The sequence below is a fragment of the Fusarium poae genome, chromosome 1 (genome assembly GCF_019609905.1).
Source record: "Fusarium poae strain DAOMC 252244 chromosome 1, whole genome shotgun sequence".
NCBI lineage: Eukaryota > Fungi > Ascomycota > Sordariomycetes > Hypocreales > Nectriaceae > Fusarium > Fusarium poae.
This window is the reverse complement of record NC_058399.1, coordinates 1507427-1532236: the sequence shown is the minus strand read 5'-3', so window position 1 is coordinate 1532236 and position 24810 is coordinate 1507427. Positions and strand designations below refer to the sequence as shown.

General features: G+C 49.9%; 9 protein-coding genes across 9 annotated transcripts; 5 read left to right on the top strand and 4 right to left on the bottom strand.

Moving 5' to 3' along the window:
- Positions 1 to 25: 25 nt before the first annotated feature.
- Positions 26 to 1949, bottom strand: FPOAC1_000528 (uncharacterized protein; the record flags this gene model as incomplete). Its single annotated transcript, XM_044845141.1, has 2 exons — positions 26 to 1633; positions 1686 to 1949. The coding sequence occupies 2 exons, from the start codon at positions 1947 to 1949 to the stop codon at positions 26 to 28; spliced, it is 1872 nt and encodes a 623-aa protein (XP_044711057.1).
- A 1633-nt stretch (positions 1950 to 3582) lies between these two features.
- Positions 3583 to 6955, top strand: FPOAC1_000527 (uncharacterized protein; the record flags this gene model as incomplete). The annotated part of the gene is made up of 4 exons (XM_044845140.1): positions 3583 to 3750; positions 3808 to 4981; positions 5031 to 6362; positions 6417 to 6955. 4 exons carry the CDS (start codon positions 3583 to 3585, stop codon positions 6953 to 6955), a joined length of 3213 nt encoding a protein of 1070 aa, XP_044711056.1.
- A 417-nt stretch (positions 6956 to 7372) lies between these two features.
- Positions 7373 to 9834, top strand: FPOAC1_000526 (uncharacterized protein; the record flags this gene model as incomplete). The annotated part of the gene is made up of 2 exons (XM_044845139.1): positions 7373 to 8584; positions 8638 to 9834. The coding sequence occupies 2 exons, from the start codon at positions 7373 to 7375 to the stop codon at positions 9832 to 9834; spliced, it is 2409 nt and encodes an 802-aa protein (XP_044711055.1).
- Positions 9835 to 10530: 696 nt separating this feature from the next.
- FPOAC1_000525 (uncharacterized protein) lies at positions 10531 to 11832 on the top strand (the record flags this gene model as incomplete). The annotated part of the gene is made up of 1 exon (XM_044845138.1): positions 10531 to 11832. One exon carries the CDS (start codon positions 10531 to 10533, stop codon positions 11830 to 11832), a length of 1302 nt encoding a protein of 433 aa, XP_044711054.1.
- A 184-nt stretch (positions 11833 to 12016) lies between these two features.
- FPOAC1_000524 (uncharacterized protein) lies at positions 12017 to 12748 on the bottom strand (the record flags this gene model as incomplete). Its single annotated transcript, XM_044845137.1, has 3 exons — positions 12017 to 12257; positions 12319 to 12559; positions 12637 to 12748. 3 exons carry the CDS (start codon positions 12746 to 12748, stop codon positions 12017 to 12019), a joined length of 594 nt encoding a protein of 197 aa, XP_044711053.1.
- A 355-nt stretch (positions 12749 to 13103) lies between these two features.
- Positions 13104 to 16254, top strand: FPOAC1_000523 (uncharacterized protein; the record flags this gene model as incomplete). Its single annotated transcript, XM_044845136.1, has 3 exons — positions 13104 to 13428; positions 13479 to 14342; positions 14396 to 16254. The coding sequence occupies 3 exons, from the start codon at positions 13104 to 13106 to the stop codon at positions 16252 to 16254; spliced, it is 3048 nt and encodes a 1015-aa protein (XP_044711052.1).
- Positions 16255 to 16615: 361 nt separating this feature from the next.
- On the bottom strand, positions 16616 to 18365 carry FPOAC1_000522 (uncharacterized protein; the record flags this gene model as incomplete). Its single annotated transcript, XM_044845135.1, has 3 exons — positions 16616 to 17335; positions 17388 to 18134; positions 18183 to 18365. The coding sequence occupies 3 exons, from the start codon at positions 18363 to 18365 to the stop codon at positions 16616 to 16618; spliced, it is 1650 nt and encodes a 549-aa protein (XP_044711051.1).
- Positions 18366 to 19236: 871 nt separating this feature from the next.
- On the bottom strand, positions 19237 to 21775 carry FPOAC1_000521 (uncharacterized protein; the record flags this gene model as incomplete). The annotated part of the gene is made up of 3 exons (XM_044845134.1): positions 19237 to 19518; positions 19570 to 21195; positions 21251 to 21775. The coding sequence occupies 3 exons, from the start codon at positions 21773 to 21775 to the stop codon at positions 19237 to 19239; spliced, it is 2433 nt and encodes an 810-aa protein (XP_044711050.1).
- Positions 21776 to 23242: 1467 nt separating this feature from the next.
- On the top strand, positions 23243 to 24662 carry RMT2 (Arginine N-methyltransferase 2; the record flags this gene model as incomplete). Its single annotated transcript, XM_044845133.1, has 2 exons — positions 23243 to 24503; positions 24628 to 24662. The coding sequence occupies 2 exons, from the start codon at positions 23243 to 23245 to the stop codon at positions 24660 to 24662; spliced, it is 1296 nt and encodes a 431-aa protein (XP_044711049.1).
- Positions 24663 to 24810: the final 148 nt, after the last annotated feature.

The window sequence follows — 24810 nt, the reverse complement described above, 5'->3', positions numbered from 1 at the left end:
CTAGGAAATGCATGCTCGTGTCGAATCATGCTGAAACGGCAACCGCGGGGGTAACAGTAGCCGCATGCTCAGGCTCATCGCGGGCGTCATTGTCTTGGGACATTTCACCACCAGCCTCTCTCTCGGCCCAAGCGCCCCAGAGTCCACGCTTGGCGCGTATCCGGATGTCGTCGCCCAGGCCGGAGCCTTGCTCGACCTTGATGGCGTCCTTTGTGGCAAGAACCAGGCACTCGAAGAACATCTTGGTGGCGTCAGCCTTGGTAGCCTCTTTTCGAGGGCAAAGGTTCTGGAAAAGCACTGCTCTCTCCGTTCGCTTGCCAGGGCTGTCGGCAGCATCATCACCAAATCGGTCTCGGAGCTGGTGAACAACATGCTTGGTACCGAGCGAAACAGGTCCACTCTCGGCGGGGTGGACAAGAGCAATGGTTGTGTCCTCGAAGCCAGGCATCATAGTGACACCTTCTTCATCCTCCATCTCATCCTCAGCAGGGATCTCATGTCGACTTTCATCGGGAGGGAGACTCATGTCACCGAAACCGCCCTCAAAGCCAAGTCCAGTGTCTGATCCAATATCGAGCATACGGGGTGATTTGTTTGCTCCATGATCGCTCTCAACATCGGCGATTCCGCTGTCTCGCTTACGCTTCAGTTCATTCATGCCACGAGCAGTGTCAAGCGAAAGAATGCCGCGCAGTTCAGGGGCCCAGTTCGTGCTTCGTTTATCGCCCATGATAGAGGAGACGAACCCACCACTCTTTTGCATATCCATCAAAGCCAAAAGGAAAGGATCACGGGGGAGGAATCCAGCCTCCTTGATGATGTTGTCACGGTTCGCCTGCTGTTGCTTGATGTGGTTGCTCGAAAGTGCAATTTCTTCGTCAGGAGTAAGAATCTTTTGCTTCTTGGCGCGCTGCGCAGGTCGTCGAACAATGTGGTCGTCCTCATTTTCGGGCTCATACAGATCAGCCATTTGATATCTCGAATGGTCCTCCTCCAATTGTGCGGCCCGATCTTCATCAATATCGGAAAGCGGTGATTCGGAGATCCGTGGGGGAGGGTATTCGGGCCCTGCGATACCAGGCATCTGAGAGACGTCGTCTGGATTGAAGTCAAGTTCCATGCCCTCCATTACAACATCCTCACCGCCGTCATGAATAATGACGTCGTCCCTGGGAAGGTCGAGAGTCATAGCACGATCTTGGTCATCTTTCTGAGGAAAGTCAAGTTCCGAATCGTTAATATCGGGACCGGCTGCGGTGCGATCCTCTCGTCGACCTCCTTCAGGTTCGAGTGCTGTCTCCTCGAGGCCGAGATCATCAAGACCAAAATCCAGCTCCAGGTCGATGTTACCCAATGGGGCGATCATATCGTCATCCATGGCCATACCATCATTGAGAAACTGACTGTTGTCGTAATCTTCTTGCAAGTTAATGTCCCGTTGGCTGACGCGACCTTTTCGGCCAATTGGTGCGGTGGTAACGTCTTCGACTTGAGACATAAGCCAATTCGCATCTGGTGGGGGCGGTAGTTCAAAATTGTCGTAAGGAGTGATCTTGTCAGGAAGGGTCAAAGCTTCTCGGTTGGGGGCCTGGAGGTTAACGGCCATATCGTTGTTTCCAGAAGATCGGAAAGCCTAGGCAAGTTAGCAAACGCGACTATGCGACGCGTCAGGGTGGGAAACCAACCATCTTGATCTTCATCATAGCTTCATTACAATCATCCAAAAGGTAACGCGTCTTTCGCTGGTAAATTCGCACAACACCAAGAAGTAGCTGACTGCTAAGTCGCAGGGCCATCGGCGCCTGGTTAGGCATAATGATGGCCTCTACACTGTCCGTAACATTGGACTGAAGAATATGTGTCTTTGACAGCTTGCGCTCAAGGTTGGCTGAAAGCCAGACGCGGGCGAGCGGCCCGCTCTTTTGGAGCAAGGTCTCTGAATAAAACATGATGCCGTCGCGATATTACGCGATGCACAAAAAAGAAAGCACGACGGTAGCAATGGTAATTCCAAAAAAGAATTTGTGATCCAGATACTGAGGATCGGTAAAGGCGAAGTTCAAACAGAGTTGGTGGTGTGGTAATAAAAAGTACCTGAGCTAGGTAGGCGGACAACACCAATGCCGGCGCGTCGGGTAAACAAGCTCGATGGCAGGATGGCTCTACGCGCAAGAGCAGCGTCGCGAGCACCCCAGAAGCATGAAGCAATGCGAGAGTATCGCGCAAAGTGAGAAGTGAAAATCAGCGACCAAGTTTGAGGCGATAGCGACGGTTTCGGAGAACAGTGTGAGGTGATAAGGCGTGTGCGCGGGCGGGATTATCGCGACGTAAGGCAGTCAAGGTATTTTATTAGAAGGGGAAAATGGGACCTGGACCTTGAAGAGGGGGATGCCTTGAGTCGTCTCCAACGGTAAATGGCGTGGCTGGGGCCTGATCTGTGGCAGTAGCAAAGCCTGGTCGAGGGAGGTCGGAGGATAGTTTATCCGCCATATCAGTGCATCTCATTGGTGGGATGGGATCATCGGCTAGCCAGGTCGCCCGACCAACATCCCACCATAAAAATGTGGATGACGGGTCGTGTTAATTGATGAACGAACGCTCGGAACCAACTTTTAAGGACTGAGGTCATTACCGTAGTATGCGAATGAACCTAATGGGGCATCATGGGTTTTTGGAATACCGAATCATCCCGTATTTGTCTAATCTCTCATAAAGATTGCTTAATGGATTTATTATGTCTCATTTTCTGAACCATCAATTTAATCTGCGATGCTTACATAGGTACCTACCAACCCATGTCATTAAAGAGGTAGTAAGTAGTATTAGACGCAAAGGGTCTGGAGATTGATCGTCCGCACTTCAGCTATCATAACTATACATAGTACTTGCATAGTATGTGCCTAGTGAAACTCGAAACCGTAAAGACTTGTTCCACGGTAGACAATTGCAACACGGCCGGATATCTCAAACGTCGTTTTATAATGTGGCTTAAACTGTCCATGCCAAACCTCTAAACACCTGCAGCAAAAGCAATTGGCCCAGACCTGACTGCTCATTCTTGGAGCCAATCTTGACCCGTCCGCCAAGCCATCCTCATGTCACTGGCTAATAAGCCTCTCTAGGTCGATGCAAGCCCCTGGCAGCCTTGCCGGAGCTTGAACAGTACTAGCTTCGACCCGCTCCCTGAAGGACAAGACACCTGGACATCTTCAGGTCAGGACGACTTTACATAATTCCGGGTCATCCAACGTGCCATCACCTTTATTCGTGTCCTTGCTGGCCTCTTTTTATTCTTCTTCTCGCCTTGTCGCGTTTACTTATGTTTGGATCCTTTCTTCGACGGTCCTGAAGCGGTCCCTTTTCTTTTAGTGGGATCCGAATTGCTAGCTGGATACATTTTCTCGTGGCAACTCTAGTCCATGCCTTGACGTCGTTCCCTTGTATTCAACTACAACACAGAGGACTTTCCTTCATCCTCCATCAGGCTTGCGCTCACTTCTAAATCGAACCTGACCACCAATGCATTCCACGGCCTTCACTCTACAACTGTAACACGAACCTTCGCACCCTACTATTTTCGATATGCAGCTGCCATGGGGCGGCCGCGACGGTCCGGGAAATGACACCTTGCTGCCGACATCCAATATTCCATCCATTACCGGACTTGTAGGCGACAACACCACTTCCAAGGATAGCGACCATTCGCAACGTCCTCGTCACCATGCCCGAACTACCTCTTCTGATGCACGGGTCAGTCTTCAATTTGCGCATCTCTTTTATGTCTGGTTCAACTAACAGCTCTACTAGAATGTCGCTGATCATTTCTCATACATGACCCCAAGCGAAGCTGCAGCGAATTTACGAACGTCCCTGACCCTTGGTCTCACTCCAAACGAAGCCTTGACCAGACTCGGCGATTATGGTCCCAACGAAATTCCTCACGATCCCCCAGAGCCATTGTGGCTGCGATTCATCAAACAGTTCCAGGAGCCCCTTATCCTGCTCCTCTTGGTATCAGCTGGCACCTCACTCCTTCTAGGAAACACAGATGATGCTATCAGCATCACCGTTGCGGTGACCATTGTTGTGTCTGTCGGATTCATCCAAGAGTACCGTTCCGAGAAGTCTATCGAGGCTCTCAATCATCTTGTGCCGAATCACGCCCATCTGGTCCGGGGTGAGGGCAAGGTGTCGCCAACAGGAAAGACTCCAACATGGCCCCCGCGCGCTGATGACGACGATTCTGCCTTGACTCCTGGCTCTGTTACCCCGGTTAGCGATATTCTGGATGCGACTTCCTCCAAGGTCATGGCTTCACAACTGGTTCCTGGCGATCTTGTTCTTTTCACCACTGGTGATCGCATTCCTGCCGATATCCGCGTTACGAAAGCTGCCGACCTGACAATTGATGCCTCGAATCTTACTGGAGAGACTGAGCCTGTCCGAGTAACGGCTGAAGCGCGCAGCCGTGGCTTTGGTGCGTACGGTCTTGATAAGAATCAGCTGCCACGACCTACATCCCTTGCTCCAGCCGAGCATGGCGATTCTCACGGAGATGGTATTCACAACATTGCGTACATGGGAACGTTGATTAAGTCCGGTCATGGTCAAGGTATTGTCTTTGCGACTGGAGGACATACGCATTTTGGCACCATCGCTACGAGCGTTTCTGGCACCGAGAGCCCGCGTTCTCCACTTCAATTATCGATGGACGATCTCGGTTCGCAGCTCAGCAAAGCTTCATTCGTGGTGATCGGTCTTATCTCGATAGTCGGCTGGCTCCAAGGGAAGAAGATCCTGGAGATTTTTACGATTTCGATTTCACTTGCTGTCGCTGCTATTCCCGAAGGCCTGCCCATCATTGTCACTGTCACCTTGGCTCTTGGAGTGCATCGCATGGCTAGGCACAATGCGATTGTGCGGAGGATGCCGAAGGTCGAGACACTGGGATCTGTAAACGTAGTTTGCACTGACAAAACGGGTATGTCAAGTTTGAGAATTGCGTGGAAGAAGCTGACAAGAGATACTAGGCACTCTTACTACAAATCATATGACGACTACCCGCATATGGTATTTTGGAGCTCAAGAACCGGTTGAGGTTGAGTCTGATAACGAAGATGTGGAAACCAGTCTGGAAACCAACCAGGCCACTTTGCGTGTGCTACGCATAGGCAACATTGCCAACGATGCGCGGCTTGCTCAAAAGTACACAGAACATGGTCAGGCTGCCACAGCCGTTCTATCTTCTACGCTTGGCCGCGACCAAGTGTCTACTTATACTCGCTGGGTTGGACAACCGACTGATGTTGCCATGCTCGACCTCCTTGATCGCTTCAAAGAGCACGACGTTAGAGCATCCATTGGCCCGCGAGTGAGCGAAACACCTTTCAGCTCGGAAAGAAAGTGGATGGGTGTTACAATTGGCTCAGAAACAAGAGGCGACAAGGAATATGCATACATGAAGGGTTCTATCGAAAAGGTCTTGGCAGCTTGTGACACCTATCTTGAGAGAGACGGAAGAGAGATTGTGCTTGACTCCTCGCGTCGTCAAGAAGCTATTCAAGCTGCTGAAGCCATGGCTGTCAAGGGTCTACGGGTGTTGGCATTCGCAAGTGGCCATGTTTCACGTGCGTCAAGAAACAAGTCTGCCGCACGCAACACTCCTGGTTTTGATCGAAGCGAGAGTCCTTCTTCTCATGCTCCAGAGGATATCTACAAAAACCTAACTTTTGCCGGTCTTGTTGGCATGCGCGATCCTCCTCGACCTGGAGTTGGGCGTTCAATAAGACGCCTGATGCGAGGCGGTGTCAAGGTGATCATGATTACCGGTGATGCTGAAACTACAGCGCTTGCGATTGGAAAACAATTGGGCATGACTATCGCGGCGCCCATGGGACACACAAGTGGTCAGAATGCTGTGAAGCCTGTCCTGCGCGGTGACGAAGTTGACAGGATGTCCGAAGCGGATCTGGCACAGGCCATGCAACATACAACAATATTTGCACGAACAAACCCGGACCACAAGCTGAAGATTATTCGAGCCCTTCAGTCAAGAGGCGATATCGTTGCCATGACCGGAGATGGTGTCAACGATGCACCGGCACTCAAGAAAGCTGATATTGGTATCTCTATGGGTCGTCATGGGACTGATGTTGCTAAAGAAGCAGCAGATATGATCCTGACAGATGATGACTTTTCTACAATCCTTCGAGCAATCGAGGAGGGTAAAGGTATCTTCAACAACATCCAAAATTTCCTCACCTTCCAACTCAGCACAAGTGCTGCCAGCTTGGCTCTTGTTTTTATCTGCACCTGCTTCGGCTTCAAGTCCCCCTTGAATGCCATGCAGATTCTATGGATTAGTAAGTTAAATTGTCCCAGCTCTAGTGGTATGTAAGCTAACCGCCATATGACAGACATCATCATGGATGGCCCACCAGCTCAGTCTCTGGGCGTCGAAAAAGTTGACCCCGACGTGATGACCAAGCCCCCGCGAAGACGAGGAGATCCTGTACTCACGCGAAAGCTTATCCAGCGTGTGCTCACGTCGGCTGCTATCATTACTGTCGGGACAATGCTTATTTACCGCCGTGAGATGGTGGCCGACGGTCAAGTGACTCGACGAGATACCACCATGACATTTACTTGCTTCGTCTTCTTCGACATGTTCAACGCTTTGAGTTGCCGATCCGAGTCCAAGTCGATCCTCCGGGGCGAAATTGGAGTCTTTTCTAATAACCTGTTTAACTGGGCTGTTGCTCTCAGCATTGCCGGCCAGTTGCTTGTCATCTACTTCCCCTGGCTGCAGGAGACCTTCCAGACTGAAGCTCTTGGGTTTTTCGATCTTGTTCGGCTTGTTTTTCTATGCAGCACGGTGTTTTGGGCGGACGAGCTGCGAAAATATCTTAAGTACGGGAAACGGCGTTTTGGTAATGGATACAGCCAAGCTGTGTGATGTAAACAAGAGCTTGATACTATTGGGGGATATTGTATTCAAAGGAGCATATTTTGTATAGTATACAGCGCATGAATATTATACACATGATGGGTTTGCATAGCGACTAAAGTTTAGTTGGCTCTTGAAAGTACACAAATATCAGATATATGCAAATAATTACTATATGTTGATGGGCACCTCTATAGATGTCCAGACCATGTCTTATTGTCGGTGCAGGGTAACCTCGAAACCTTGTAGTCAATTGCGGGGAGCTTCCCTTGTGGAGGCTGCGTGTCACCAACAACCTAAAGCAACGCCTCCAGAAGCTGCGACAAGTGAGCTGCAAGCTCCACGTCACTCCTTTATCGCCCTGATTGTAGACAAAAAGAGGTTGTGAACAGAAATGCGCCGCACGAGTAGGACACCTTAATGACAATGTCAAGCCTTCCAAACGGCTTCTCTCATAACGAACACTCTGTCGTCGAATCCTCGATTGCTGTCTCTACTTCGTCCCTTGACAATGCCACCACCGAGGCTGAGATTCGCGATGCGCTTGCCGCCCTCCACGCCCGCGAGAATTCTATAACTTCTCGACTCGATGCTCTTGTTGCTTCTCAGGCCGACCTCTCCCGTGATCTAGGCCGGCTAGATCTTCTACGGGCTGGACTAGGAGCTCAGGTCATCGCCGCACGATCGATTGGAAATGACATGCTGGCGACAGCAGCAGATACCGCTGGTCGACTGAGCGACAGAGTCAAAGAACTGGACCTGGAGAAAAGTCGAGTCGAAGAGACGCTGGGAGTCGTGGAACAGGTTGCAGAGCTGAAGGCATGTGTTAATGGCGTGGTCGGTTCCATGGGCGCCCCCCAGGACTGGGAGGCCGCTGCCGGATACATATCAAGAGCCAGCAATATACCAGAGGAGATCACAAAGGGATCATTCGCCGTTGGCATAGTACCCAGCGTCGAAGTACCCGACCCCCCGTGGGTGACGCTTGAGGAAGCCAAGGAGAGTCTGTGTGGCCTCTTCTTGCGAGAGTTCGAGAAGGCAGCAGAGGAAAGTGACGGAACAAAGGTCACACGGTTCTTCAAGCTCTTCCCGCTGATAGGAAGGGCAGACGTCGGACTGGACGTTTATGGACGATACGTATGCCAGGGAGTTGCTGGGACAGCTCGCGCGACGCTTAAGGATGCCATGAATGGCCAACACAGGGAGGGCTTCTTCTACGCCAACGCTCTGACGAAACTGTTCGAGCATATCGCGCAGATTGTAGAAGGTCACGGCGGACTCGTGGAACGTCACTACGGTACCGGAAAGATGGTCCGAGTTATTGAACGCTTGCAAATGGAAGCGGATGTCCAAGGTGGCATTATTGTCGACACATGGAGCGATGAAAGAGGAATCGATAGAAAACTCACTGATGTCAGGAGTTACCCATTCTCGTTCCTTGTTCAAAGCTTCCTGCCCCAGCCGCCGCGCGGTGGCACACCAAGAGTGAACTCACCGGCTATTGGACAAGGCAACAACCCCCGAGAGAGTGAGGATGAGGGTGTCAACATGAGAGAGGTTGATGGTCTGCTCAGTGAGATTGCCGTCATGCTTGGGCGTTGGTCTCTGTACACTCGATTCCTCGCTGGCAAATGCAAGGTATGACCGAGTATCTGAACCCCTGAACTACGTTTTTACTTACATGATCTTAGGACGCTGAGACATCAGATGAAGCTCCTCTTGTGATACCAGATGTACTGGTCAAGTCTAATCTATACCGAAAGGTGTCCACAAAACTCACATCTCCTTACAATGTCATGACTACCTTTTTCTTCCGCCGTTCAGTGGAGAAGGCTTTCCAGCTGGATGAGTACCCTACTGGTCTGTCACTGAGCTTAAGTAAACATATCGAGGGCAACGCTCCGTACATCATATTGGCCGTCGATGATGTTATGTATATTGTGAACACCGTCATCCAGAAGTCCATCTCTACGTCACAGCGAGATGTTATTGCTTCCGTGGTGCCAACAATTGGCCGAGTGCTCGGTTCCGATTTTGTTGGCATGATTCAACGCAAGATGCGGGATGAATCGTACCCTCGGCCTGTTGTTCAGGGAGGATTCCCGCCTGAAGATCGGATCATTCAATTTATTGTTCTCATCAACAGTCTTGACATGGCCAACGAGTATTTGACCCGCATTATCACAGGCCGAATAGGGGAGTCGAGTGACTCGCCAAACGGCGATGCTCAGAACGGACCTCTCAAAGATTCATTCCCCTTTGAGCGAGATGTTATCTTTGTGGCGAATGCTTTGCATACTCTCCAGACGTCATTTGTCGGCAAGGCATCTGAGCTTCTCAACGAGGGCATTCAAGTGCTTTTCAACCAAGTCGTGAAGCTTCGTCTACGGCCTGTTCTTACAGAGACATTCCGTGATGCGGATTACACCTTATCCGAAGACGACATTGCCGATATTGCTCAGCAGAATGACGAAGATGAGGATGAACTTTTGGAGCAAGTACCCCGACTCTTTGAACACGGCTGGGATCAACTCATGAAGCCAATTGCACGTATAATGACCCCTGGAACATACACCACCCTACTCGACATCACCGCGCGATACCTATCTAAGATCTGGGAGAAGAAAATCATGGGCTATGCAGGTCGAACCAATGCTCTCGGTGCGATCCGTCTCGAACGTGACTTTATTGCGTTGGTGGACGTAGTCTCCCGTGGAGATTACGCTGTAAGAGAGGTGTTTAGTAAGGTGCTGCAGCTTCTCATGGTAGCCAACATGGAAGATGACGAATGGGATGAAATCATGGCACAAGACGGGGAAGATGAGGGCATTGAATGGGTACTGACTGAGGAAGAGAGAAGGAGGGCGAGAACCTTGGTTAGAGGATGATGCAGTGTTTAATGATGTTTTCGATGGACAACAATACATGACGTAGATTAGAGAAAAGAGTTCAAAATGTATGAGAATAGATGCAAGCGATGCGAGTATTTGGTGTCATGTTGGGAGAAATTACAATTTGTTCAATATCAATGACCTTGACTACTTTCACAAGATATTTTATGAAATAGAGAGTTCAATCTATGATATGTTCTTTAAAGAAATGGTTATTCTTTTGCAAACAGTCAAGTTTTGTTAGGATATATACTTGTTCAGTTTATTGGTGGCCATCTATAAAAGCTACCTAGGTACTCAGTACTAAGTAACGTTAGCCCTTCCAAATAAAAATGTTTTTAGTGGCACCTCAGGCATGCCGAGAGCCTAAAGACAGCAATTTTCGATTGGGCATCCCTCTGAGTCACTCTCAAGTCTCAACCATCAATGTCCAGCCAGAGGCTCCATTTTAGCTCGTCATGATGAGTGAGCATGAGGCCCAGTGTGATAAAAATTTCCATCACTCAACTATCACGAACCTTGGGCCACAAACAGCGATATCATAGTTTGCGAGGATCCTCACAAGCTCTCGCACTCCAGAGGAATAGTCTTTTCTATTTTTCGAACATATTTTCTCGTAGAAGCCCGCTGTTTTTGTCAACACTGAGAAAACCACTTACACCACAGAGATTTATTTCTCAAGCTACGCCCACGATGGAGACAAGGATAGTCAAAGTCCCTACCAAGGGATCCCTAGGCCATTTCCGATCTGGAAATGGTCTCGCTAAGCTGGACAGTTGGGAGATTAACCATGAGAACAATGCGGCTCTCAAAGCACTGGAGGATGCAGCCCACGAGTTGCGAACCACAGACACACCTGTCGCATTCCCTACCGAGACTGTTTATGGACTCGGCGCAGATGCTACTCGGACACTTTCAGTCAAGGGAATTTATTCTGCAAAGGGAAGACCTTCGGACAACCCTCTCATCTCTCATGTTTGCGACCTGGACATGTTGCGACAGTACATTGGTCACACAGACGAAACTCAAGATCCCATACCAGAGCGTTACAGGGCTTTAATAGAGAGATTCTGGCCCGGACCGTTAACTATTCTACTTCCTAACCCTGTCCCGTCAAAGCTGGCACCTGAAGTGACTGCAGGGCTAAAGACATTTGGTGTACGAATGCCTTCTTCGCCCCTTGCTCTCTCCCTCATCAAGCTTGCCGGTGTACCCCTGGCAGCGCCCTCTGCCAACGCCTCCACCAAGCCTTCACCTACAGCGGCTCAGCACGTAAAGGACGATCTCGATGGAAGAATCGAACTCATTTTGGATGGAGGACACTGCCATGTTGGTGTTGAAAGTACTGTAGTGGACGGCTTATGCGATCCTCCTGTTGTACTGCGCCCTGGTGGCATTGGAATCGACGAGCTACGAACCTGCCCTGGCTGGGAAAACGTAACGATAGCCTACAAAGACAAGAGCGAAGAAGGAAAGGCAGCGCCTCGAGCACCAGGAATGAAGTACAAGCATTATAGCCCCAAGGCTACAGTAGTGCTCTATGAGTCAAGTTTCAAAAAGGGGGGTGACGGAATCGCCCTGTTTGACTTCGAGACGGCCAGTGAGACAGTCAATGGCCATACTACAAACGGCGATCGAAAGAGGAGAAAGATTGGTGTTATTCGTACTCAACGATGGAAGTCAGGGGCTGGACTCCGATGCGCCAACTTTCACCATCTTACTGACGTTCAAGCCGCCGACGAACAGGATGATTCGCCATTCCAAGTATACGAAGGCGATCTATTAGACGACAAGGAGCAAGTCATAGGAACAATCCTGGATATCGACCTGGGCCGGGGCACTGAAGGGATTGCGCGAGGCCTGTTTGCAGCGCTAAGGGAATTTGATCGAAGAGGCGCAGACACCATTTTCGTGGATGGCATAGATGATAAAAGTGACATCGCAGCGGCGGTCATGAATAGGCTCCGCAAAGCAGCGTCCGAGACTAGAGATTGAATGATCGTATCAATTAGAACACCATCAACCTGTATTGAAAAGCACTTCCTTTCGTTGACCCTGAATCAGCCAGACCAACCCAAACCAATGGCGCGGTGTCTTCCTCTTTTGAATTTTGGTTTGCATGCGGCGCTAGAATAACGACAAAACTCCTGAATTTCTAGACGTAACCCTTTCATCCCCTTTACAGACCCTGTCGAAGCCAATCCGCCAGTTTCGACTTTCCTAGCTGCGCCAGGTTGTTGACGCCCTGTTCACTAAGGTCAATGCGACCAACGGGCATATCCTGTGTGGGTGCTCGGCTGACACGCTGAACGATGATGGTGGGGTCGGTCTCGAGAATGATACCGTCGTCGACAATTTCGTCAATGGCGAGCGAAACAAGGTCGTAGTTCTCAACGATTGTTCTCTTATCGACGGATTGCCTGTAGTGATTGTGTTAGTGCATACCGTAGGAAAGCGCAAGCTTGTGAAAGGAAGACTCACTTGAAGAGCAGGTGGAGAGAGTCTCGCAGAGCAAGAATGGTGTTGTAAAGTAGAATCTCGTTTTCGTCGACACTACCAACGACGTACATCATGACATCTGACTCCATCTTGTACAGCACAATTCTGTTGTCGTAGAGAATAATGTCGCCGGTCTGCTTGGCGGTCTTCTCAATAAGACCCTTCTCGAAAGCCTTTTGCGCCTTGACATCGGAGTAGGGGTTGGCTGAGGCGCTTGCGGGAGCTGTTTAGAACAGTTGTCAGCTGTCGTTGCGCCCAGTGGTATTATAGCGAGGGAAGCTCAGGGGAGGATGGATGTACCATTGGGTGCTGAGTGAGGCGGCTGGAAGTACTTTGCGAATATCCTGGAGCCGTCCTCTGTACTGAGGATCAGGACGGCCTGAATTGCGAAAAGGGTCATTCCTGGGGACATGGTTGCGGTTTGTTGTATTGTTCGGTAGCTTGTAAGTGCTTCCTACCTAAACGGTGGCCCCTCCAGATACAGATGCCAGCAATGCCACACTACGAACAAGGGATGCCGGAAGTAACGTTTGACCGCTCCGCAGCATCTTATCTTATCGCAGCTCTTTCCCTTCCCCTGCCCGTCTCGCGTAAAGCACTTTACGCGTGCTAGGACATGCAGGAAAACGCGACTCGTCACCCAGCCAATCCCCCCCTCGTTTTCACTACCAATTTCCGAACGTCAATAGTAGCTGGAGACAAGGGTCAAGCCAACTTGTCTTTGTTTAGCTTCACTTATACAACCGCAAAACACAACATATTCCACCATGTCGTCCCCCACGAAAAGGTCAACACGCAATTCAGCGACTCCTCGCCGTCCTGCTCGTAATCCCGGTGGTCCAGCAAACTCGCAGCTAGAGGTCCCTTCGAGCCCTCCTCTCAACTATCAGTCTTCATCACCAGGACCCAGCGGCCAGAATGATCTCGCAGGCGGCGTTTCCTCGCCATTCGCGCAGATGACAAACAGCCAGAGCACTCGAGCTCGTAGCGATATTCCCAGCTCGCCTTTTCGTCAGATGACAGATACCCAAAGCGATATTGATCCTCAGAGAACACCCCGGGCTAATCCAACAACCCCTGCCTACCACGGAGGTGAGAAATAGCAAAACCAGACTTAATCGTCACGAGACTGATAAGTATAGGATCCTCTCCCGTTCGCTACGATCCTAGTTCAAGCCCCGGAAGATCACTGCGACATCAGTCGGAGCTTCGAAGTGAAGCAAGTGGACTATTCTTGGGTTCCCAGATTGGTTCACCTGCGCCCCACCGCCGAGGTGATATCAATTCTGATGCAGCACGAACACCCCGTGCCGCTCGTCGGGTCATTCTTGACGACGCCGGTCGTGTGGTTCGTGAGGGCCCAGCTGATGACGTCGCTTCATTCGCAAATAGAGACCCAAACACCTCAGAGGCAGATGTTCTCGGTGGACAAGGACAGAGTCTCATCTGGGGTACGACCGTTTCCATTGACGATACCTTTGCCTCCTTCAAGGAGTTCCTTCGCAACTTTACACAGAAATACCGTATGTATCGTGATGGTGCGTCCGACGAGGAAGTTCAAAGCGATCCCGATGCGGAATCGAAACCATACTGGGAGGCTCTGGAGAACATGCTGCTTCTGGGCACGACACGGCTTTACCTCGACATCTCCGACTTGAATCTTTACCCGCCTACACGAAAGCTATGGCATCAAATTCAAGCGTACCCTCAAGAAATCGTGCCTGTTATGGATCAGTCCGTTCACGACATGATGGTAGAAATCGCCCGAGCAGAGACTATGAGAAACCGTTCTCAGAGCACTACTGGTCACCAGGCTTCCCAACATAGCACACAGAGCTCTGAGCCTAATTTCCCTAGCTCAGATAGACCTGAGGAGGCACCCACGCCTCGAGCACAGCCCGACCAGCAACAGGCTTCCCTGGAAGACCAGGTATCTTCATCTATTTACGTTCTCCGACCTTTCGGATTGGATAAAACAACTAATCTACGAGATCTGAACCCTTCTGGTAAGTAATATTTCTAAAAATGTACTACTATATATGTGACTGACATATATCAGACATGGACCGCCTTATCTGCATCAAGGGTCTTGTCATCCGTACAACCCCAGTCATTCCTGATATGAAGGATGCTTTCTTTCGCTGTAACGTTTGTAACCATTCTGTCAACGTCGGTCTCGATCGTGGCAAGATTCGTGAACCTACCGAGTGTCCCCGTGAGATCTGCAAGTCCAAGAACTCCATGTTGATCGTTCACAACCGATGCTCTTTCGAAGACAAACAGGTTATCAAGCTTCAGGAGACGCCCGATGCTATTCCTGCTGGTCAGACACCTCATTCAGTCTCAGTCTGTGTTTACAATGAGCTCGTCGATTTCTGCAAGGCCGGTGACCGGGTTGAGCTGACTGGTATCTTCCGCGTCAGCCCTGTTCGCGTCAACCCTAGCCAGCGTGCCGTCAAGAGCGTCCATAAAACCTATGTCGATGTTTTGCATATTCAAAAGGTCGACAAGAGGCGCATGGGCGCTGATCCGTCAACCCTCGGAATCGCCGGCGAGGAGGATGCCGAAGCTGGAGAGAATGGCATCGAAGAAACACGGAAGATCAGTCTCGAGGACGAGGAAAAGATTCGAGAGACAGCCGCCCGTGACGATATTTACGACCTTCTCTCTCGTTCTTTGGCCCCTTCAATCTACGAAATGGACGACGTCAAGAAGGGTATCCTGCTGCAACTCTTTGGTGGCACGAATAAATCGTTCCAGAAGGGTGGTAGCCCCAAATACCGAGGTGACATCAATGTCCTCCTTTGTGGTGATCCTTCGACAGCCAAGTCGCAAATGCTTTCGTACGTGCACAAGATTGCTCCTCGCGGTGTTTACACCAGCGGTAAGGGATCATCCGCTGTGGGTTTGACTGCCTACGTCACGCGTGACCCTGAGACAAGACAGCTCGTTCTTGAGTCCGGAGCTCTTGTCTTGTCAGACGGCGGTGTCTGCTGTATCGACGAGTTCGACAAGATGTCGGATGCTACCCGCTCAGTACTTCACGAAGTGATGGAGCAGCAGACTGTTTCAGTTGCCAAGGCTGGCATTATTACTACACTCAACGCGCGAACAAGCATTCTCGCCTCAGCCAACCCTATCGGTAGTCGTTATAACCCGGACCTCCCTGTTCCCCAGAACATCGACCTTCCTCCCACACTCCTTTCTCGATTTGATCTTGTGTATCTTATGTTGGACACTGCCGATGAGAAGAATGATCGTCGCTTGGCCAAACATCTTTTGTCACTTTACCTCGAGGATAAGCCTCAGTCGGCTCCTACTGACAATGACATCCTGCCTGTCGAGTTCTTGACCCTTTATATCTCTTATGCGCGGTCCAAGATCCAGCCTGTCATCTCGCAGGAGGCTGCCCAAGAGCTGGTCGAATGCTATGTCGCCATGCGTGCTCTCGGACAGGATGTTCGTTCTGCTGACAAACGTATCACTGCTACAACCCGTCAACTCGAGAGCATGATCCGTCTGTCAGAAGCTCATGCCAAGATGCGTCTTGCCGAAACAGTTACTCGTGACGATGTCCGTGAGGCCAACCGTCTTATTCAGAGCGCCTTGAAGACTGCCGCTACAGATGCCAATGGTCGCATTGACATGAGTCTTCTCACTGAAGGAACTAGTGCCGCTGACCGCAAGCGTCGTGAGGAGCTCCGCACCGCTGTTCTGCGTCTCTTGGATGACATGACGGCCGGAGGTAACACAGTTCGATGGGGCGACGTTTCTCGCCGGCTGAGCGAGGGTGCCAGCATTCCCATCGAACAATCTGAGTTCAACGAAGTGATGAGGGCTCTGGAGGCCGAGAACGCTATTATGATCATGGGCGACGGCGCAAGAAGGACCATCCGCAGGGTGAATACCGTTGCATAATATGATGTGGACGGTAAGAGGAGTTAACAATGTTGAATGATATACCATGTCATCAGGGTACCAGAAAAGTTGGCCGACAGAAGCATAAGAGACGAAATTAGTAGGCCATTTTATACTTGTTAGACTACACTTCTTGGGCTATTTATTTGTAGCCTAAAGCACAAAGATCAACTTTTCTGCTACCCACTGGCATGCTGAAAAGATGATGAAGGTTATTCCAGGACTAGAGTTATATCCCAGGCTGGGTCAGGCGTTTGGCATGTCTTTGCGGGATAGATAGATGTTAAAACGTTTAATTTGATGAATTCTGAAAACCGTGTCTAAACTCCAGATCAATTGATCCCTGGTGTTCTTTCGTAATCTACCCCTCGAGCTTTGTCGCCACCTGGAGCGCATCTCGTAAGGTATCAATCAGATCCTCTTCACTCTCCAACCCGGCTGAAATACGTACGCTCGCTTCTCTGACGCCCAACTCCTCCATATATGCCTTCTCTTCAGGCTTCTTGCTGAAAACGATCATATTATATGGTAACATAATCGTGACATGGCCTCCGAGGTGAGGACTTGGGTAAAATCCAGCCCTGTTATAGAAGGCCGTAGCTGCTTTAACACTGGAGAATTCGACAGTCAAGAGACATCCATATCCTGGCTTTGGAAGCTCCGGTGTCCCTTTTCGTAAGATGGCATCGTAGTTTGCCTTATTATCCAGAAGGCTCGGATATTGCACGTTGATGACAGGAGAGTCAGGAGAGGAGATGGCCTCATGAAGAAAGTTTGCCATAGCGAGGGCATTTCGGTTGAGAATGATTGTTCGCTCAAGAAAGTCGCTCGAGTTGGATAGAAGCACTTGTGCGTCTGCAATGAAGAGCTCGTTATGGTGAGACTCCCGAAATAGAGAGTGGAGAGTCTGGTAGTGAGATGATAGAGGGTTAAGAACGACTGAACCGCCCATGACGTTGGCGTAACCACTGAAAGACTTTGTGATAGATGACAATAGAACGTCCGAGTGGGCAAGAACGTCTACATTGGCAAAGCCACCGATTGTATCATCGATAATGAGGAAGAAATCATATTCCTCCGACTGCAGGGTGTCAGTATACATGGTTAGTACATATGTGAAAGAATCAACTTACAAGCCTCTTTAAACGAACAGTGTCAGGAGTATCCAGTGTTGGATTTCCAGGAACTTCGACAAAAACATAGCTCACAGACTTACCCGCATCTTTCTCCTCCTTCAGCCAGTTTTCAAAAATAGAAATCCCCTTTGAATCAACTCTCCCAAAGTGCTTCATCCCTTGTGGACACTCCTCAATGAGATGGTGATATGTATTATGAAAAATGACACCTAGAAGGACGACAGTACCAGGGCGATGTTCCGTCAAGAGGGTGTTCAAGTAAAAGATAGCAGCCATTCCTGTCGGGTACAGAAACACATCTCTAGACGTACACTTGACCTTGTCTGCGTCTCGCGGGGCACGGTGAAGAAGCTCAACAATCCTATCTCGAAGAGCATCGTGAACCTCACTCTCAGGAGTCCAGCTTGGCGATGGAAGAGTTTCCAGTCCACCTTCAAAAGTCACTTCCTTGATGGTAGCTACACCCTTAAGGAGTTGCTCGGCGCCACGAAGAGAAATCCCCAGGCCAGGATTCTGCCAGGTGAGCATCATGACAGGCATTGTCGCTGGATTAAAGAGGATCACGTATAGCCTATGACCAGCTACATCGACACATTTGAACACCACATCGTGTCCGGCCACACGATTCTCGCCGCGGTTTGAGTGTGTGATGTGATGAAGAGTATATGGCCATATCGCAGGGCTAAGATAGACCAGCGCAGCTTTACCAGCATGGCCAACATGATTTGCAATCTCGTTACCAAGCTGCTCTTGTCAGCTAATTCGATAAACGAGTGGAGTGGGTTGCTCTACCTGAGCAGCATAATGTGTAGCTACGAATCGAGGGTAAATGTGAACCACTCTCTTCATAGGAGCATGGTCGCCATCGCGAATAGCTTTCGCGACGTCCCATCCGGGAAGGTTTGTTACAACACTGTAAGGAGTCTGCGGTGGGGGCGCATGTCCGAACTCGGATTGAGTCTTTAGAATTGTCATGATGGATATTGTTTGGAGGTTGAAGAAAGACTTGAGGTAAGGATGAAATTCGTCGGGGAGTCACAGAAACAACTATCGTGTAACCGCAGTCCCCTCCCAACTTATGTATCGTATCACAGAACCACTTGCTTTGATCGTATAATGTCATAATAACGTCCTTCACTCAGTATCATTCAGCCTCATTCCAGAATCCCCAAGTCTTAGAAGCCATTATGGTTCACCCGACTGCCACATGATCGAATATTGGCGGCACTGACTATACACAGCCGCCAATCTGCTCAGAGACCATGGTCTAGAACTGGAGCTTACAGCTAGTAGGACGAGGCTTGGCGTCTTTGGCGTCGAGCTTATTCAGCGTCAATCATGAACAGGGTCTTGTTGAGCTGAAAATAGGCGGATGATTGCACCAAGTACTACAGCTCCGTGCTAATACGGAGAAACGTTGGCATGCGAAGCTTTGAGGGTTTTTTTCAACAGTCTTCTAATTTGAGTTGGAGTTGAATTGTGAGCTCTAGTAATGAATGATATAATTCTTGAAAGCGGCCGGTGCGTTCTAGAGTTGTCGCAACATGTCAAGATTTGAGCAGATCGTATGACGCCGAGTCGACTATCCATCACATATACTGGCTTAGCTAACCAATGTACAATATCGCTTTTATTTCAAATATCGCGTATCCTGCTAATGACTTCTTTTCCATCTCCTTGCTATAGAATACAATAAGAAAAAAACTTGACAAAGGCTGATTGATTACTCCTACCGTGCTTATCATGACAACCTCCCAATAACCGCTTCAAGCAACAGTATACAAATGGCCAGCTAAACATTATACTCAAAGTGGGATGTCATCCTTAAAAGCTCATAACTGAATCTCTACCAGAGATCCCTCTCTCTGCCCTCAAACACAAAGTTGAGAGCAACGCCAATGAAGAGAGCTCCACAGAGTGCACTTGGACCCCAGCGGTCGTAAAACTTGACAACCTTGCGAGATCGAATTCCTTGGCTTCTGTAGAGGTACGTGAAAACGGAATAGCAGAGACTCAGAATGGCGAGCAGTGTAAAGACGCCTGCCACCCAGAAGTGAGTTGGCGTAGGATGGCTACCAAAGTTGAGCAGGGTTACAGCAATGGTACCGACATAGATAGAAAATTCGAGCTGCAGCACCATATTAGTTACTGTGTTGGAAAACAATAGGATCTCACTTACCCATCCCAAAAATGTTCTCTCGGCCGCAAAATAGACTTTGGGCTCGACTCGCACAGGTACGTAAATCTTCTTCCCAGGAGGCGCCTTGAATTTTTTGTTTTGGATGATATCCTGTCCAAACACACCTTGCAGTCGATCGCTGCGTGGAACTTCAGTGCTACGAGGTGCGGGTATGGCTGCCTTGAGCGCAGTAAGCGTATGCCGTCCCAAAGCCTGTCCAAAGTGCCGGCCCTTGGTGGAGAGCAGAGTCGAATAGTAGCGCCAGCCGCCTTCGCGTTTAGCGACTTCCAGCTCATAATTCTCATCATACTCCTCGTCCGAATCGTAAAGATCGTCCACATCAGGTAGGTCGGTTATTTGACCCTCCACATCCGCAGCTGGGAGTCCTCGGCGTCGGCTGGCGCCTTGTGCGCTCGATTCTCCGTTGTTACCATTAGTTCCGTTAGTACCATTGCGACCAGAACCCTCAATTTCGTCATCGTCAGAGTCCAGATCCTCATCGTCATCGGATGTGTTTGTTGTTCCTGACAAGCCAGGTCGTCGAATGCCGAAGTCGTGGGTGACAGGCTTGCGGATGTCGACATCCATCTGTGGCATCCAGAAAGGTAGGAGGTCAATTCTATCGGGGAACAGAGTTGCAGTGCCGTGGATGAATTTTGAGAATTTAGGGACAGCCTCAACCAGGTGAGATGAAATAAGCTGCCGGACCCACTCAGGGGGCTCCTGTCCAGCCTGAGTCTGGAGCTTGACCTCCAGAACAGCATAAGGGAATCGTTCAACATCTTCAGCAGGCAGCTGCGAGAAGGGGTAATCGATACCAATGTCCATACGTCGCCAATTGTCTCCGCAGCGAATGCGACCATCGAGGTTGTCTTCCCTCACCATCGTGAGCTCTGTATCGAGGGAGATTCGTACTCGAGCATCAGCAGGAAGCTGGAAAGCAGTACGGTTGTAGAAAGATCGACAGACGGGCCTATAACCCTTTTTGAGCACTGAGTACTGAACTTCGGACGCTAATCGCTCGTCCTCAGCAATAGCCTTTTCAGGCCTCTTGCCTTCCCTGCGTGCCCTTTCAAAGATGGCAGCAGGGAGAAGCTCTCCTCTCATGTATGCGTTTACATTCTTCTCTTTCATGGAGAATCGAGCCTTGACGGACTTTTCACCAGTCCAATCCTCTCGATGTGTTTTGCGCTCAACGAAAATAGACTCGTTCTGCATACCACCATACCATCGCAATCGAATGGCCTCGGCACCTTCGGTCTTCTTCAGTCGACCTTCGTACAACTCCCATGTATCAGGATTGTCGTAGTAAATCGACGTGATAGCTGAATCCTGCGGCTCGAAATCCTTGTTGGCATTGAAAACAAGAACAGGCAAGTGCTTTAGGATAATAAGCTTCAATTCCGTCACATTATCGGGATGAACCCAGTATTTAGTTGTTTGACGGATAAAACTGGCTTGACCTCCACCGGCGGCGCTGTCACCCTTGACGGGATTTCCACGAGTTCGGACGAGGTTGTAAAGCTTGGACAACTTGATGACAGACGCGTCGTAATTTTCCTCGTAAAAGGGCTTGGCTTTCAGTCGACTATCGAAAACGGGCCTCAAATGCCATCCGGTCATTTTCTGGGCGTTGAGTCAGATAACTGCTACATAGGATCCGTTAAGGGTGGTGACTTACATCATGCTTCTTAATGATCTTGTAAAAGCCGGTGTAGTTAAGCTGGACAAACTTGGCGAGGTCGTGGACATCGGCAATGATATCGCTGAGATCCTCCTCGAGCAGCATAAACTCTTCCTCGGTTGGACCATTCTCACCAAGGCCGCGCTCGTTGAGGCGGTTAACCACTCCTTTGACCTCACTCTCGCTCACAGTAATGCGACGGGAAATTTCCATAGCCTTCACTTTTTGCTTTGTGTGAACCTTCTCCAGCTCGGCCTCGAGCTTGGCGAGGAAACGTGTCTCGTCATCTTCGGTCCATTCAGGTCCCTTGGCTGCGACTTTGATAGGGCCAGTGGATCTTTTGAGCTCATCCTTCAGACCATCGTAATCGATATAGTACCACTGATACTCGCGGATGACGCTAGAGCGAAGCTGCTCTCCGAACTTCATGACGACGACGCCGGGTCGAACCGATGGGGTTTTGCCCGAGCGGGTGCTGAGCCAGGTTTTGGAACGGGTCTTGAGGTCTTGAACGATCAGCATGTGCGCATTAAGGAAATAAGATGTCGCATCCGTGGGATTGAGTTGAAATGGCGAGACGAATAGACGGATGGGCAACCAAGCCAATTGATCAAACAATCGATAGATAGATGCTAGGGATGCAGCTCGTTGCTTGTGGGGAGAACAGTTCTTGTTATGGTTGCTTACCTGGAGATAACAACAAGAAGAGAGAGAGAGAGAGAGAGAGAGCGAGACAATGTTTTGGTGTAATAGTCAAAGTTAAGAAGGAAAGTCCAGGGCTGGCAACAAGACAGACGGAAGGCGGCAGGAAGTATCGATTTACGATGCAGAAGGCAACTGACGACCAACCGCAAAGCGACCACTGCAAGTAAATTGGATTACGGTACGAAAAATGTCAAGGTTTCCCTGCCTCGGATTGATTTCTTGGTCGCTTGTTATCGTCGGCCTCGATCAACAGACTTTGGGTCGCGCGTTATGTGGAGCAGGAGGCCAATCCTGGCTTAGTTGGCGTTGTCCCAGGTTCAAGCTCAGGTTCGAGACAGCTCTGAGTCTCAGCGCATTGACGAATCATAATATCTCCTGTAGCAACGTGCACGTCACTACAAATAGGTCAGTGGGTGGTCAGGGGAACGAGTACCTACCTAGGCAAGAAAACTGGCGCTGAACAAGAGAGGATCCTTTTTAGCGGCCGTTCTTTCATCTCCATCACGGATCGCAACCTTGAAGCGTCATTCTTGCAGGCACAGATTGGACTATAACACGAACGGTATGGAAGTCCAAACTATTGGTTCATGGATGGTTTAATCTAGCATTTCTAGCCAGTCAGCACTGCACCTAAAGACACTGCATCATCCAGGTTGATCCTTTTACATATGCACGTGTATACCAAGTGCATCAAATCAAATCAAATCAACAAGCCCCCAGCTTGTATCAAATCGACCTGGTATACTTAGTAAACTGCTAGACTACAGTGGAGTGCATGGGTCGTCGATTGGACTGGGGACGTTCAGTGGAGCAAAGATGAGGCTCGCTCGGTGTCAAATTCGACAATCAAGTCCGTGTTCTGCGAGTCTCTGCCCCGTCAACTTGCACGAATCTGGCAGATTGGAGATTTATCCTGCCTCAATACTCGGGAAATCGGCTCTAACTGATCTCACTCAATCCATTTCGAGATACTAGACAAACGCCTAGACGGGTGTAACCGTTCATCCATCCCTGCTGCGTCTCGTCCAACCATCCATCAGAAAACCAGCTATAAAGAACAAAATTAGTAGGTCAGCTTACGCCATATAGATCCGACTTTTTAGGCTGCTTATTTTTGTACCCTATAGCTTAGAGGTCAACTTTTCTAGTGCCTACCTAGTCTAGGTACCTACCTATCTAGCCATCTCCGAGGCTTGTGTGCCCCTCCAAAGAAACAACCCCGCGACACATTTTTTTTATTCTTTGATAGTGACTACTGGCTGCCCCTCCATAAGTCAAGTCACAATGTCCGCAACGACATCCAAGTTCGATGATTCTATGCCTGCGCGCATATCATCTGATTGCCCTGAAGAAATCAGGGAAGTTCTATACCATGCTTGGGGCCATGACAGAAGTGGCTTGAAGAACCTCCTCAAAACAACTGGCAAGGCCAATGCCCAGGACCCCAAGACCGGAGAGACACCCTTGCATGCAGCCATCCGTGCTTGCGGGCCTGCTTCCCCCGATGACAATGACGAGGAAGAAGATGGATCAGTTGAGGAGGCCAAGGAAATAGTCCATGATCTTTTTCTTCGAGGTGCCATCTGGAACGATGTCGACAGCAACAATGAGACACCCGGCTGTCTTGCTCTCAGACTGGGTCGCAAGGCTCTTTACCAACTTTGTCTCGAGGCTGGAGTCCGAGCAGAGCTTCTGTTCGCTCTTATGGGAGACTATGAGGAGCTTTCATCTGGCTCAGAGGACGGTGATGAAGAGATGGAGGTCCAACAGGACGACGACGATGAGGCTCCCCAGCTGGTTTCCACCGAGGACATTGAACCTACCGTAGAACAACCCAAATTCATCCCTCCTGATGCAAAAGAGAAGCAAGTCACAAGCGAGGAGTATCTCGGCTCAAAACTAGTATACGACGATGCAAAGCTTGTTGATTCCGATCTCAACGGCGTCATGATGGCCTGGGAGACGGACATTATGCGCCGTTCCGTTGCCGCCCTCATCCCCGACTCGGCTCCGGGTAAGCGCATCCTCAACATTGGTTTTGGTATGGGTATTGTTGATGGTATGTTCGCCGAGCTCAAGCCCTCGCGCCACCACATTATCGAAGCGCACCCCAGCGTCCTCGAACACCTTTCCAAGGACGATTCCAAGTTTGGCCCTAGCTGGGAGAAGAGCGGACCTGAAGATGGTGCATTCAAGGTACACAAGGGAAAGTGGCAGGACATTGTACCCAAGCTACTTGAGGATGGCGAGATCTACGACGCCATCTACTTCGACACCTTTGGTGAAGACTACTCACAGCTGCGTCACTTCTTCTCCGAGTGCATCATCGGTATCATGGACCAAGACGGCAAGTTTAGCTTCTTCAACGGACTTGGAGCCGACAGAAAGATCTGTTACGATGTATACACAAAGGTAGTCGAGATGCAATGCGCTGATGCCGGTCTTGACGTTGAATGGGAAGAGACCGATGTGGACATGGCCGGTCTAGAAAAGGCTGGCGAGGGAGAATGGGAGGGCGTACGAAGACGCTACTGGACTCTGGACAGTAAGACACCACTCGTTGGCTGGCGAGGAGGAGGGGGCTTAGTTGCTCCCTCGTCCTCTAACCCCCCTCATCCTCGCCGGCCAACGAGTCCTCTACGACATGACCAAGCTAACTTACTTCACAGAATATCGATTACCTATTTGCACATTCATGGGTTAAGCGTACATATATATATCCATCAACAGGAATTAGGGGGCTTGTCTGTGACATACCCGCTTTTGGTAGTCCTTGAGCATTCCCTCGTGTCTATTCGTGCTATGATTCAAGTACACGCCTGTCTCCATTTTCCGGTCCATTCTTAAACCGT